General features: G+C 35.1%; 1 protein-coding gene across 2 annotated transcripts; it reads left to right on the plus strand.

The window, feature by feature from the left end:
- Positions 1 to 628: 628 nt before the first annotated feature.
- LOC113561137 (protein gooseberry) lies at positions 629 to 15772 on the plus strand. 2 transcript variants are annotated; one of them, XM_026967373.1, is made up of 7 exons: positions 629 to 931; positions 1251 to 1564; positions 3201 to 3312; positions 8740 to 8911; positions 10518 to 10768; positions 12325 to 12607; positions 15114 to 15772. In XM_026967373.1, exons 1-7 carry the CDS (start codon positions 877 to 879, stop codon positions 15247 to 15249), a joined length of 1323 nt encoding a protein of 440 aa, XP_026823174.1. In that variant the 5' UTR covers positions 629 to 876; the 3' UTR covers positions 15250 to 15772. The 2 variants fall into 2 exon arrangements, with proteins under 2 accessions (XP_026823174.1, XP_026823175.1); XM_026967374.1 differs by having other exon boundaries at positions 3204 to 3312.
- The last annotated feature ends 786 nt before the right edge of the window (positions 15773 to 16558 follow it).

The following is a 16558-nucleotide window of genomic DNA, read 5'->3' on the forward strand; positions in this document are numbered from 1 at the left end:
CAAACGGGCGACGGTCGAACGAATATACCGTTTGTTTTCCGTATAACAGCCGATTTTCATATTTATATATATATAAATATATATGTGTGTAATACTACAGTATTCACATTCGTATGTATATAAATGTAATGGGTCACCTACACAATATGATACACCTTTTGTTGTTGTAATTATTATCACTTATTATTATAATGTAATATTACGGATAACGTTATAAACTTTATCACACGCACAAAGCGAGTCTTACTCTGCACACGTACAGTTATATAACACGCCGCACATCATACGTGTATTATAATAATACAATGTGCACACGCGTACAATATCATAGACCCTTCCTTTTTTTTAATTGTTTATATTCAATTTACGGCAAAGACGAAACAATCGCACGTTTGCGTATTACAATAATAATAATAATAATAATAATAGTATTATAATGACGCGTAGTTTGCACGCTGGCGCACGCCGGGGGAACTGCGCGCGCGGTGCACGCCCACCGGCAACGCCGTCGACCAATGAGAGCGCGTCGGCCCGACCGGTTTCCGCGTCACTCGTTCTGCGCGGGGCGGGGTCGGTGCACGGAGCCGCCGACGCACCGGCCGACCGAGCAGTGTCCGACACACGGGCGGCAGTGTACGTTTTGCGGTCATCGTGCGAGTTCCATTCGCGACGCGCAGTGGTGAATGTTATCGACACACACACACACGAACACACACATCCGAACACATTTTATCTAAACATATTTTTATTCGATTTAATTTTCCATACGTTCATTATTCGTTATCGGTTTTCGTCTCCATTCGTCCATTTCGTCGCTTTTATTCATTCATTCGGTTTACGACTACCAATACGACGATATTTGCAGAAAAAACCACGATGTCCGTGTCCACGTTGAACATGACACCCTACTTCACCGGATACCCGTTTCAAGGTAAGCTAAAACAATATTAAATTATTTTTAGGCTCGCGCCGATCCCACTTCCAATGCGCTGTGTCATGTGATAACATCATATTTGCTATACGATTTATACCACCTATACATAACCCGATTTAAGCGAGGCCACGACCACCTATATACCCCGCTCCGCTAACTCGTCCATCATATTATATCTGATATGATAACGCACGCCAGATAATTCCTTTATTCTATATATGCATTTATTTTTATATTATAATATACCTATAACGCGTATATCAGTCAATATAAGTCTTTCTTAACACCTTCGTTATTTTTTTGGCGCGCGATACAGGCCAGGGCCGCATGAACCAGCTCGGTGGCGTGTTCATCAACGGTCGGCCGCTTCCCAACCACATCAGACTGAAGATTGTCGAAATGGCCGCGGCCGGCGTTCGCCCGTGCGTCATATCCAGACAGCTCAGGGTGTCCCACGGCTGCGTGTCGAAAATCCTTAATCGGTACCAAGAAACCGGAAGCATACGGCCCGGCGTGATCGGCGGAAGCAAGCCTAGAGTGGCCACGCCGGACGTGGAGAGGCGCATCGAAGAGTACAAGAAGGCTAACCCGGCCATGTTCAGCTGGGAGATCCGCGACAAGCTTGTAAAGGTGCGTTTACATTTATATGACTATATACACGTAGGTTATACTTACAAGAAAATGTCCATAAATAGGCAAAAAGATTAGGTATCTCGTATAAATATGGCATAAATTAAACTGTGATTTCAGCGTATTAATTAATGTCAAATCCTTGAAATGTAGATCCTAGTATACTTATAAAGGTACTTCGTCACTGTTCACGTTAAACATTTCAAGTCCTGTAAAAATATAATTTTGAGAATAAGACGTCGATAATTCTATGATTATATAAACTTTAAAATTGTTTCCATGAATGTACTTTTTTAAAGCTTTATAGTATTATATATAATATTGGAAAATTTGACAGAGGGGAACGAACGTATAGTGACACAGAAACGGGTATAATAATAATATATAGCTTCCCGATATTTCAAGGCACATAGGTACATATATTGATAGAGGGTTATTTACAATAGATTGCAATAAATTATACGAGTACAATTTGAGTTTGTTTATGATACATATATTGGTTCGTTTCAATGTAACGTTTTCATAATATTAATATTATCATATAATTATGATGTTAATTGTATCAGATATAGTTAATATTTATTTTCATATTATCGATAACTACTTATTAATTGTATTTATTCTTAACAATATTATTGTAATAAAAAATACATATGACGCGGGTCAAGTATGATATAAACACTAATGTTAAAGTCTCTAAGTAAAAATCTAATGCACTTTCAATAATATAATTGGGTATATATTTTATGATAATATATAGAGCCTATTCAAGAGTTTGTGATCAATAGTAATTTATTAAATTAACTGTAAATAATAATAAGAATATCGACCTATATTTTCTAACCTTAGACCATTAGGTATATATATACTATAAATTAAAAACTAAAGCTAAACAATGATGACAAGTATTCGTTGCATTCTATACTATTTATTGGATGATTATACCCATGTGGCGGCGGGGTAGTAGAAACAGGGTATGGTTTCTAATGTTGTTCGTAAGTATATAAGGAAAGAGATAGGGGTGACAGCAGTATGTTTAGTCTATTAATGATAATATTCATATGACATGTTGATTGCAACAGAATAAGATATTTTCTATATATATAGTTATAGTTATATAGATTTAAAAATATTTAAGTAAAAAAAAACAAAGTAGGTAGTTATACATATTATAAGACTAGTGATGTGACGTAATAGTCCCAATTTCATTATCTCGTGTCTTTATGGTTAACATATATTTAATTATTTATAAGTATAATATATTCATAATTTGAATACACAATGATTAAATTTAACTAACTATCACTCTATATAGTATATTGTGTTGCTTTATAATATATATATATATACACTATATAAATGTATAGATTATTACCTATGTATTGCGTTTATTATAAAGCAGCATTTTATAGTATATGCATACGATTCTGATAATGCTTGTAAAAGTGACTAAATAATAGAATTGTAGTATTTATATACTAATATAATGATACGAATAAATGCAATATTTATGTTCTGATATTATTAAACAGTTCGTTTTTAATTTTTTATCATAGAAATACTAATCTATATATTTTATGGATTATAATAGTTTTTAGGCGTACTATAAATGTAAATATTTTTCTAATTATCCCAGCAGGACGGCATTTGTGACAAAAACTCAGCCCCATCTATCAGTTCCATCAGTCGACTGTTGCGCGGTGGTAGAAGGGACGAGCTGAAAAATCATTCAATCGACGGGATTTTGGGTAAGTCTCAAACGATGATTCATGCGCGCATTCATTATTATATTATGTTGTTGTATAACACTTGTACCTGTACCTATGTATTTATGGCTATATATTCTGTGTGAGATAATATATTATATGCGTACATCGCCACAAACCACACGCACAAAACGCGCGCGCCGAGTAGGTTTGCCTACCTACCTACCTGCGAACAAGACAAATGTGTAAATAACGGGTTTTCAAGGGATGATGGAAAAAAACTACCTAAACGTCCACCCTCGCCGATTGTTACGTCTCAACTCTATCGCCACCGCCGTGCGCGCGTTATATCATTTAAGAGTACGCTTTTGGCTACTTGGTGGCTACCGGAGGGAATACCGTTAGCCGAAAGGATATAAAAACCATTGTTGACTACGGACTACGAAAAAAAGAGAGAAAAAAAAACAGAAAAGGGGCAAAGAAAGCGGTGAAAGAATAACGCATAATACTATTATACACCTAATATATATTATTATGAATAGCGAAGGCGTGTCCGCCGCCGCGCGTGAAGTGCGCGTGAGAATCGCACGGCGGCGACCACCAAGGGTTTTGCTACCACAGGGGTTTTGGTTAACACTTTTCTACAAAAAAAAAATAAAATAAAATAAAATCCACGGCCGCATAATATTTATCACCTATACGCGGGGTGGTCGAACACGGGCGTTTACGACCTTATATTATTATATTATAATACACCGGCCGCGGCTGTAATACTACTGCGCTGCTTTTATATTATATAGATATAGGTACAGGTAGGTCGTCTTATACACACATATATTATATTATATTTTGTGAATTCGTTTTTTTCAAACATAGTTTTAACAAAATATCATCATCACTATATATTATATTAACGCATTATTCGAATTCGTCTAATACAACAATAATAATCATATTACAACAACTGCAGTTAGATATTATTATAACGTAATGAAAATCGAACGAGAACGACTCGAGTTTTTCGGTAAACGTGACGTTCATAATTTTTTTTATATCTACGGACATCGGCAGCTTCAGAAGAACCCGTCTCCACGGGGTGTCCCCTAATGTAAAAGGCTTGCCGACACGTAAAACCCGTTTAATTCGCCGTAATTTAAAAATGGATTTTTCTCCTTCAAGCTGGCTAGCTGGTGTGCGGGCTACCTTATTATTATTATTTTTTTTCCACATAGGATTTAATGTCAACTCGCCAACACACTCGCGAGTTATTAGCCCAGTTTAATCGCTACCCACAGTCGCCGCCGCCGCCGCCAAATAGGTATACACTTATATCGGATTGTGATGCAGTCGCTGCAAACGATGGTCGTTGCTGTTCGGTGTATATTAGTATATTATACTATACACTGTTACTCGTCGTTGGTGATGATATTATATTATTCAAAATGCATTATACAGTATTGTTGATTATTTCCCTCCGCCACGATAAACCCGTAAAAAATGTTAAAATGTACAGTCTCAGACAAAAGGCGTGTCTCGTGCGTTTTATTGAAAAAAAATAAATCGAAAAGCTTCGTCGTTATATTCATTAACATAATTTTTTACTGTCTGGAAAAAGTACCCGACGAGATTAAATTGTTTCACTTGTCGTAAATAAATGCGTGCATCTGTGTATAATATATATTATATATATATATACAATAACAATATTATTATACACATTCGGTTTTTTTTCAATCGTCCGATAGCGTGCGCAATATTTTCGAGTCATGATTTCTTATTTAAATATTTAATATAAGCTATACAATACATAATGCGTATAAATTGTATTTTTATTTTCATCAGCAATGTAAATAATCTTCGATAATATATCACATATTTTATTAGTTATGATGTGTGGCGACCCTAGTTACTTCGACAGCGGTCAAAAATCTATGATAATTTTTAGTTTTTACCATTGCAAAGCACGTGTCAAAAAATAATTTTTATTGCCTGCGTTTCAACAGTACGAATTGACACGCCACCATAAATCACGGATAATGATCGTGGTAACGATCGGTAGCCAATGTTGATTAAACTCTAATAAAGGACCTTAAGTGCCTATATGGTAAATTAATAATGATGTATAAATATATGCGTGTATGAGTAAATACCTACAGCCATTTATAATAATACTCAATCATAATTATAATATTGTCATATACTACGTTGATCTTATAAATGCATATTATATGCAGAAGTAATCCATAATAATAATATAAACACTCATATTTCAAAAAGTTTTGAATTTTAATTTTAGAAATAGGTACTAGTACAATTGTATATTTTATAATTTCTTATCGTTACAGTTTTTAACTGTTTCGAATAATAACAACAAAATATTTTAATTTCATATTCCAAATAATATTTTAAAATGCTTTGTATTACATTTATAAATGTATAAACCGATTTTTTAACGAGTAATTAATCAGTTATAATTATTTAAACGTTAAATTATCGGAGTAATGGACCAACGTATTGTGGATATTAGCTATTGAACTCCGTGAATAATCCGTTAGAACTTTTCAAAATAATGAGTGTTAACATTTAAATTGATCACGTTGCGTATACCAACCTAGTAATATATAAAAATCGGTGCGACTGTGTATAATACGTATATATAGCTGACTATTTTCAAACGTGTTTAAAAAAATTAAAATTAAAAACGAATACCAAACCAGTAATTTTTGTATTATTCCGCTGAGTCGCATTTAAGCCACGTTTAGTTTAAAATAAGACGTATATATATATATATATATATGGTTAGGTTCTAGCTATCGTAAGTGTACCTATCAATGTTTAGGCAAAGCAATTTACGACTGCTTTTAAATTAATACGGTTGCACTACTAGTACGCTTGCCAAATCTCGTGTACACATCAACAGCATTTTAACGGTGTTGATTATCGATACAATCTCGCGAAGTATGAATATTGTGCATTGAAAAACTCCAGTGGATTTCGATTTTCGTGTTGTATTTTCAAACAACGAAGATCTCTGCAGCAGTTTGGTAAATTATATTTGCATGGTTTTAATTTTAAATCAATATCATCAATAAACGATAATTTATATCTGAAGATTTTTTTTTTTTTTTGTTTATAGCAATCCGCCTCTAATTCGTACGTATAATATAATATTATTATTGACGGTGTATATACGGCTCAAACGTTTGCAACAATCATTAATATTTTTTGTACACCAACCTTATCTCGGGCGCGTGGGCGGTGCGTACAAGTAATCTCTGTATAAAAACAATAATAATTTACCTCGCGACGTGTTTAGATATACACCTGATAAACATAATATTATAAATATTATGTATATAGTCGCCTATTACGTCACGCTAGTGTTATGACTAAAAACCGTTTTTGAAAAATGCTGTATCATATGTGCATAATATATAATGTTATACGCCATAATTATGCAAAAAACAACTGGGCGTATACAGCATAAGACGTATTTGAGTGGCATAGGTAGATGTATTTGGTGGGAGACGTAGAGACTCGGAGAGGACTTAGTTCTAATCAAGTCCTCCTAGGAAGGTTTAGACGATTTAGTCCTTTTATATCAAGTGTTACAATATTAATAGATTTATATCATTGAAATAAACATATTATCGGTTATTATTTATTTATCTATCTATACTTAATATTATATTATAACTTTACATGTTTACTGTAAACATGACTGAAACGGTATAAATCAATCAAAACTTGCTGTTTCAACCTATATTTTATACATAACTAAATAATCGTTTTAATATAATTTGTACTCGGCAGTCAATTTGCGACGGCGACGCGCGCATGTATATATACTTACCTGATAATAATACCTAATAATACACACTGCGGCATATCTGAGCCTCATCGGTTTATTGCCGACCGGACAATATTATATACACATCACACGCACATTTATATACGATTTCGAGAATTTAGGGCCGCCCAACACTTGGCGGTATCATCTTTAATAATAGATTCGATGGTTGAGATTTTTTTCGATTTTTTATTTTTCATTTTTATTACCATTAGTATTTAGTATTACAATATCATTATAACATATATATAGGTATTATGGGCCGATATACTCGACATAGGTTATTATGTAAATCGTTCCCGTAGATAAGACGCGCGGCGGAACCGGACTCGGCTCGGGGTTGGGTAATTACTCGAAAACGGGTAAAAGAGAGGATACCCGACACACACACACGCACACACACACACACTGTATATTATGCGTGTACCAACGCGATGGACGCACAACCGTATAGTTTTGCGCCCGGAGCGCGTTAGATGAGGTTAAATGATTTCCCGCACGGCGGCGCGCGCTCGCGACCGTTCCAAATGCGGGAATAGAGGTATTTTGGTAACAATATACCTAATAATATTATAATAATAATTATAATACACTGCTGGCGACGCGTGATTGAACGTACGGTATTTGTTAACACTGTCAAACAGCGAGACGTGAAATCAATCAACTCGCGGGCTTATTATCATTTGCATACAACATACCTACAATATATTATATTATTATATATTAGGTCCGGTGATTTCTCGTATATACCTACATATAATACAAACACACGAAATATTATGATAATATCACGTCCGTACGGTTTGTGCATAACATTATGTGTAAAGGATTTATGGCAATCGTTCGTTATATTCGTAATGGTCATATATACGCGTATAATAATACATAAATACTGAATGTACCTATAATATGTGTTGTATGCCTACGCACGGTCTAGCGATAAAAAATAAAAACACGAGTATATAACAATATAATATATCTAAAGTCCTGTCGGTGCCGCATAGCTTATTCGTACATAATATATTATTATATTAACATTGCGTAGCGATGTGATGGCACAGATCGTCGTAGTCGGTATAGACGATAATAATACCAACAGATTCAGTATATTATTTAGAAATTTTGAGGCGATAGGTATACCTATTTATTACCAATAATTTCTGCAATAGTATATACATAATGTAGCATTTCTACGATAGGCTATATTAGACGACATATTAAACGCCACAAATATAAAATTTACTACTAATTTACTATTTGTTCCAAAAATTAAAATATTTTAATTTAAATAATAAAAAAATAGTAAGTATATGTACCTAAATGAATATATGATTTATGATTATAAAAGTGGAAAAAATATAAATGAATACTATTCGTGCAGTATTCAACCAAACAATTTAACTAATATTAGGTACTGAATATTTCTTTATTATCTCGTTTTGGCACTTATGAATAATAATCGTGTGAACTTTTAAATAAAGCGGTGCAAAATTATATTCTACGCACAACTCATATTATAATAAAAAAACATATTCTAGTAAAATATTTTTTGCGCGCAAATATTATTGAATAATGTGTGGACGGTAGTTGAAACAAGTATTTTTCGGTTCTGTTTAAAGGTCCGAGCAGCGCCGACGACTCGGATACAGAATCGGAACCGGGTTTCCACTTGAAACGCAAACAACGTCGAAGCCGGACCACGTTCACAGGCGAACAACTCGAAGACTTGGAGCGCGCTTTCCATAAGTCCCAGTATCCGGACGTTTATACCAGAGAAGAGCTGGCCCAAAAGTAAGACTTTTTATCAACTTATATGATATTATTATATTTATATTAGATGATTCTATGAACAGTATGAATACGAAAGTATGCATTTTTTGATCTGGATAAGATTAAATATTATGTAAACGGTAGGGTTTTATAAACAATAAAATATTATTAATAAAATAACATTATTTTATGAAATACGAAATAAAAATAGTAAAAATATTTTTCTAAAAAAATCTACGTTATTTATAAAACTGAATTTTTTCTTTTTACAGAGAAAAAACGTATCATATTTGTGTCTTTTAATTACCAGCTATTATATATCCAACTTTAAGGGTTCGCCAAAACAGCAAATTTAAAATCATTGCGATCATTCCACTTCATAAACCATTGCAATTTTTATATCCCAGCTAACAATCCCTATGATACATTAGTAACCACTACACGTTACATAATTATACATCAATATTCAAATAAAATCTCAATCAAATGCCATTTCTATGAAAAATTTCATCTCTATAACGCATTACCAAATAATAACCCTCCTCGTCCGCTCAAAATCAATTGTCCGTTGAAGTGTAAAATACTTTCTTATTGTGAATTATGTTGAAAATATAGATTATAAAAAATAATGTGTATTTTAATAACAAAAATAAATAAAATCGACGTATACTCATAAAAATGGTTTTTATTTTTAATAATAATTATTATCATCAATAAGCATTCAAAGCTTAGACATGAAAAAAGAGGAGTGGATATAATAGTGTCGGTGAGGGGAATTCAGCCAAATCTTGGTGCCGTCGCTCGTCGTAATATGCACCATACCATATATATCTTATACGTAACCCTGTATTATTATAAGCGAGCGGAGGAAAGGGGCACGTAATAAAATAAATCGAATGAGGGGCGTGCAGTGATTCGTCGAAACGGTACTCGGGAGGGTATCTATTAGGCACATGTTATTATACATATACATGTCTGAGTGTGTGCGCGGTGGTAATTGCCGGCCGACTATTATACGCGACGCAGTGAAAGTGAATATTACAACCGCCACCGCGACTATCTCACGATCGGCGGCCCTCCGTATGCGCGACCGACTACGTACGATATACGACTACGTCGCGACGTAATGTCACAAAGGTCACGGCGTGTGATCGAGGTCTTTCCGGGGTTTTCGGCGTTCGTGAAAACTTTTAAATAGCAATTTCGCAGATGTATAGGCAGACCTTTCCGAGTCGTGTTTTTCCGGTGCCGAAAAACGTGTCACTGATAATGTTTTTTTTTCGCCGTTTTCATTAATGATAATAATAAGTGTTATTACGCACACGTCGTTCGGACATCGCACAGAGAGGAGGTCAGTAACGTGCGTGCCTAATCTGGACTGGGATTTTATTATATCGTGTGAATTTCCGACGGAATCTTCTCTCCGAACTACTGTTACGACTCGAAGGTGTACACCGTGTATGTATATATATATATAGTTTCAGCAATTTTATACGAATTCCCAGCAATACACGACGATAGACGATATTATATGTTAATATTTCTGTAGTATATACACAATCTTATAATATTTATTTGTATATATATCGGTGTTTAACCGTCGATCTGTTTTGTTTTTTGTCTCCAGAACCAAATTGACCGAGGCCAGAGTGCAAGTGTGGTTCAGTAATCGTCGGGCTCGTCTCCGGAAGCAGATGGGCACTCACCAGCACATGAACGCTGCGGCTGCGGTGGCGTTCAACCCGGCAGCGGCGGTCGTTAGTCTTTCAGCCGGCTCTTTCCAGTCCGCGTCCGGTGGTCAACACGGAGCTCACGGCCAGTACGGCGGCCACGACCATCACTCGACCGCCGCCGCGTCAAACTTCAATTCTCCCCAAGGTAAGCACACTGAACGTGATTTTTCTTCAGCGATAGGTATCATGTATATAGGGCTCGATGACATAATTATTGTTGCAGCGTTTGTGAGTTTTTTTTTTTTTTATTTTTATATCAAACATGTTATACATAAATAAATTGAATCATTTTATCGATCGATACATCGAACGTCTTTAATGCATACAATTTAGTGATGAAAATTAAGACATTGATTCGAGATTTCAATCATTGCAGTGGCGCTGGGTCACGATTACCTATACGTCCATGACCGCAGACGGTAATATAATATCTCATTATACCACAACGGCCGCATATTTACCATGTAAATAAATTGAATATTATGTGCGATGCCACGATGATATCTAATTTTGAAAAAGCATTAACGTTTGTAAAGCTTAAAATGTAACTAAATATAAAATAAATTCTCATTAATTCGAATTACACGTCAAGACACACGCAAATCTTGCAAGAATGAAAGCAAATAAATAGGTTAGTTTAACACGATGCAGTAATGCACATAACTGCACATTTAGTTCATATTATTTAGAGCAACAATAAGTTCGGGCCCTATACTGCCTATAGAACACACACATACACTTGGGTATAATATAACGCGAGTACCTATATACATATATATATATACATACGGTAATATACTGCGCGGGCGCGAGCGGCCATCACGGAAATTACACGGTGCGCGACGATTAATACACACCGCGGTAATGTTTTAATGGGTATAATATTATATATTTTATACTCTTTGAAGTTTGTCCGTAATTTCGACGTGTACCGCCGTCGCCGCGGCGCAGTAATAATAACCGTGTTCGGGCCGGCGCGAGAGGTGAACTCGCGATCGTATATATATATATATATATTATTGTACATATAGTACGACCGAACACGAATCGGGCCGGAAATTATACAAATCCGTCCGGGCACGTATACGCATTTATGTATAGGTACTATAGGTGGGTATTATGTATTATGCTTTACGCATATGAGCAGCACACACGCGGCGACGCTCATCGTGAGTGCGATTTTTATTTCTCATTTAATCCGCCGTGCAGGTACACCTATAATACGTACGAATCGAAATCGCGTACGTACGTGTTTTTTTCATTACGCGCGAATACAGCGTCATAATACCTAATATCATACGTGTTATGCGCCACGTCCGTAAATACCCGTCGGATTTAAACGCTCGCGCTGCGACAATAAGTAATAATAGTATAATAACAATATCATATAAAACGATAAAATATCATATACCCGACGAGCGGCCATCACCGCGTCCGTTTGTATTAAATTAAAAAATATTACGTATATATAAGGGGGAGGGGGGTGAGAAAAAGCGTTACACATAATATGCGTATTTAGGGCGACGATTCCATTTTTACGCTCCCCTAGTCGTCAACTAGCACGCCATGTATGTACCACTGACGTCTGCAGACTTCAACCCCCTGTCTAGTGCACATCGGCCATTTGCCGTACGAAACTACCCCCTTTGCCGCAGAGATTTCACCCCACTAATTTTTTTTTTTTTTTTGCTGCCTTCGCAGGGACTTCCCACGGCACGTGGCCCACCGCTAGTGCCGCCACTGGATACTATCCGTCAACGACCTGCAACTACGGCAGTGGCGTGAACGGTGGCACCTCCGCTGACGCAATGTACCATCACCCGCATCACGCACATCACCAGAACAACAACAATAACAACAACAACAACAACGGTGGCACGTCGTATTCGCCGCAGGGTACGGCGGTCGACCATCACTCGTTGGCATGGACAAAGCCCAACAAGGACGTGACAGCCGCCGCTACTTGGAGTCCTGACAATTACTCGTGAGTACCTACAACATCATCGTACTATATTATATAGTATATATATATATTATTCCTATATCTTATATACATAAAAATTGGTAGGTTGGGATAAGTTAGAGAAAATAAAATCTATACGTGACAGTAGTGGCTGGTGAGCCTGGTAGGGCATATATATTTTCAAAATTCTCGAGAAAAAAGATAGCGTAAGAATATATTAGTTACAAACTCAAAGAATACAATTTACTATTACTTCGTAAAATTTAATCAAATTTAATTCCGCGAGTACAGGTTATCTACCTACTCATAATGTTGAGAACATAGGTACATAAGTACATAAATGTATGATTAAGATCAATTTGGCAACTAAATTCTTATCAAATGGGAACATTACATCGATTTTATTCGTACTACATCGAAAAATTAACGTTTACCCGTAAGACATCAATTATTCTGCCCCATATTATCATATATTAATTAACGACGTTCACACTATTATCACTTTTCTAATTTAAAATCATTACCAACAATTCTAGTAATTATAATAGATCATATACAATTTATATTTATAAAAAAATAAAAAAATACTTATACAAGTGCTTATATAAACATATAAAACGATAAATATTTAAATTTGTTCCCCTCCGTCGAAATATTTATAATAGTTGATACTCGCCTCACCCATCGAACCGTCACTGATAAATAGTGACGATAGTTGGGGGGGGGGTGGATGTATAATGAGTAATATAATAAGATTGCGCTCACTTTATTTTGTACCAAGTAAAATACGAGTATGTAATTTACAAAATATCTAATTAGACTTAAGCTGTAGTGTTTTGACTTGTATAATGATATAATGTTATGAGGTGTAAGACGAGGGTCGGAAACAATTACCGTCTGTTGCCGCGGCGGGGCATTATTACATTATTAAACTTAAATAAAACAATTTCTAATTAGATTACGCGTGATTTGTTTCGTTTTTTTCTCCTTTTTATTACTCTTCTTAACCACCGCCACCGCCGTACATCACCGCCACTGTGTGTGAGTAATGGTCAGAAATTAATATGGTTTGCCACAGAAATTACGGACCGCCGCCGCGCGTATGAAATGGATTAAAGCCGATAAATCAAGCTAATGAAATTTTTTTCTTTCCCGCGTGTAGACGTATGGGTACGGCGCGCGCGTATATCGTATACAAAATATAATATTTTCCCTCATTTCGATCGGTCAGTTGAAAAGCACTTGTCATTAGATTCCGTGTGTATTACCACCCATGCTGCAGCGGTCGGTATGTTGCGGCGGCAGTCTTGCGGGTAACCGGTGACTTTTACAAATCGACTATATTATATTATCTATATATACATACGCGTGTACTTATATACCTACGCCGAGCGTTGGAATAATAATAATGACCACCGAGTGCATATATATATATATATATATGTATGTATATAATTCATTAGAACGAAAAAATAAAAATTATCTCTTCAGAAGCCCTCCGGTTCGCATTCATTACGGCGCGCGGCGGTGATGTCCAGTCTATATAACGTATACGTAGGTATACTTATAGCTGCGTGTAACACATAATAATATATTATGCAGCCACGCGCGCTGATTTTTCAATTTTTTTTTTACGTCCGTCGAGAATTAATTTTTTGCGATGTTGATGGTATCTGCGGGAGTTTGCTGATACCATAATATATTATAATGTAATGCAGAAACACGCGGTGATAACGATCTTTGGAATTCGCGATAATGTTAGGATCGGCGTTTTATTTAGTGCTAGTTTGCTGCCAAATTATACAGTTTTGAGTTTGTACAAAAAACTTAGATACGAATTTAGACGTCCACAATTATTCCTGGAAAGTAGCATAAGCAAGATTTGATAAAAAAAAAGCTGCTATAATATATCTATGTCTATATATATATATATATATATATAATTTATAGAATATTTTTATTGAATATTATATCAACTCATAAAATATAATTACTAATAAAAATATTATAACTTTGGTCGTTAATTACTTACGAAATGTCGGATAAAGAATTAGATCAAGAACGATTTTCTTCACTAAAAATGTATAACACATAATATCGTTTCTGTCTGACAGACGTCATATAATACATTTTTTCTCTGTAGCGGAATCTATTCATGTTGTTTATTTTATTGTAATGGTGAATTTACCTATTATCTAATTTAAAGATAACGATATAATCCAGGGGTCCTTTATTCGATAGGCCATAATTGGTATTTCAATTTTTTAAAGCGAGTTATAAGAATCTTTAAATCATATTATTTTACATCATTGTAATATCAACAAAAAAAGCATTGGAAACTTGAAATTTTAGTCTCGAGTGTTGGATTTTTTAAGGACGTGTCTATTATGCGAGTTTCGACGTAAAGCCTTATTATTTGCATTATTATTGATATCGTATCGATGTCACGTCAACGTCGTGTGGTATCAGTGTGGATCAGAGCTGTGCTCCGGATTTCAGATGTGTAATTTCGCGTTTTATTTCGCAGGTTTTTCGCCGGCGGCAACACCATATACGGGTCTGGTTCAAATTTGGCCCCGCACTCGGCCAGTGAAGCAAAGTCTGGCTATCCATACTTCGGTCAACTGTCCCAAATGGACGCCATGTGCGGCAGAGTGCATTAGTTGCATTACATACAGCGGTGACGGCGATTATGACATCGTCGGGAGACACGCAGTGTCGTTTAGAACTCGTCCTCTTTCCTTCCTCTAACCGCACAGCGATTATTATATTTATACATATTTTTTCTCTGTTTTCTCTCGACGCGCCCGATCCACTGCAATATAAACCGCGCAACAATATATTTTGATTTTATTTTAATATCAATTATTGTATTTATGTAATTTTGTATTGTAAACTATTATTATTATTAGCAAATATTATCATTATTATTTTATTTTATACAAAACTAACTTCTGACGGTATATCAAAATAGTTTAACTCGTATATGCATTGTATTATATTATTACGTTAAAAATGTTTTTTTTCTTGAACAGTGCACAGCGCGATTCGTATTGTGCACATTATTTAGTAGTTATAAAGAGTAAAAAATAATTTAGAAAAAAAAGCATTGTACATACATTATTTTTGTATATTTTAATATTATATAAAAATACTTCGAGTGTTACACACACCTACATATTATATATCATACACGCTATATATATATATATATATTTATATTATATTATTATGTACATTATACTATATACTAATAAAATCGTTGTCGATACGTGTTTATGATACATATGTATATTACTTTTTCGTTCCTTTATATCATTTCCATTATTGCGTAGTGTGTGATGCGCGTATTGTTGGTTTGTCGTATATTATTTACGAAGACGACGACCGAAACTGACCGTTCGCCGACAACGCATTCTGTCGTCGACGGATACACCTCGTCCGTCCGACGACACGTGTGTTTTACCGCGTGTACTTGTAGTGTGTGGACCGTTTTTGAAAAGATTGCACGAGCCAAAGCGACGATGACCGATCGCTGACCGATTTCAGGTAGCCCAATAATTGTACCTTGCTGTATACAAGTAACTCGATTGCGCCCGTACACGCAATTGGTTTTTAAAATAACGTAAAATGCGTATAATGTTCAAATAAAACATCAGGTGTAACGTAAATACAATTTTTTTACACATCATTACACAAATATTAACTCTTATAGTCTTAATACAGTCATCTCGTGATATGGTAATTGGGTAATGTTTAAAAATGCATTTCTCATGTAGCAAATCAATAATATTATATTTTAACACCTTATGTTATACAATCATTATAAATATTATACAGGATTAAAAATTCAAATACAAAAATAATGTTTTAAATTGCAATGTGTAAGACGCATATTCGGTATATTTATTTAGTTTTGAAATAATTATTGAAATCAATATTTCCTATAGCTGCAGCTTTGCATAGGCCGCA

This window comes from Rhopalosiphum maidis, chromosome 4, assembly GCF_003676215.2.
Source record: "Rhopalosiphum maidis isolate BTI-1 chromosome 4, ASM367621v3, whole genome shotgun sequence".
NCBI lineage: Eukaryota > Metazoa > Arthropoda > Insecta > Hemiptera > Aphididae > Rhopalosiphum > Rhopalosiphum maidis.

What these genes read in the sequence shown, in the direction of transcription:
- LOC113561137 (XM_026967373.1), top strand. Translation starts at nt 877, where the DNA reads ATGTCCGTGTCCACGTTGAACATGACACCCTACTTCACCGGATACCCG. An exon ending in TCCGCGACAAGCTTGTAAAG is followed by an intron (nt 1,565 to 3,200) that starts GTGCGTTTACAT and finishes TAATTATCCCAG; the next exon opens with CAGGACGGCATTTGTGACAA. An exon ending in AGAGAAGAGCTGGCCCAAAA is followed by an intron (nt 8,912 to 10,517) that starts GTAAGACTTTTT and finishes TTTTGTCTCCAG; the next exon opens with AACCAAATTGACCGAGGCCA.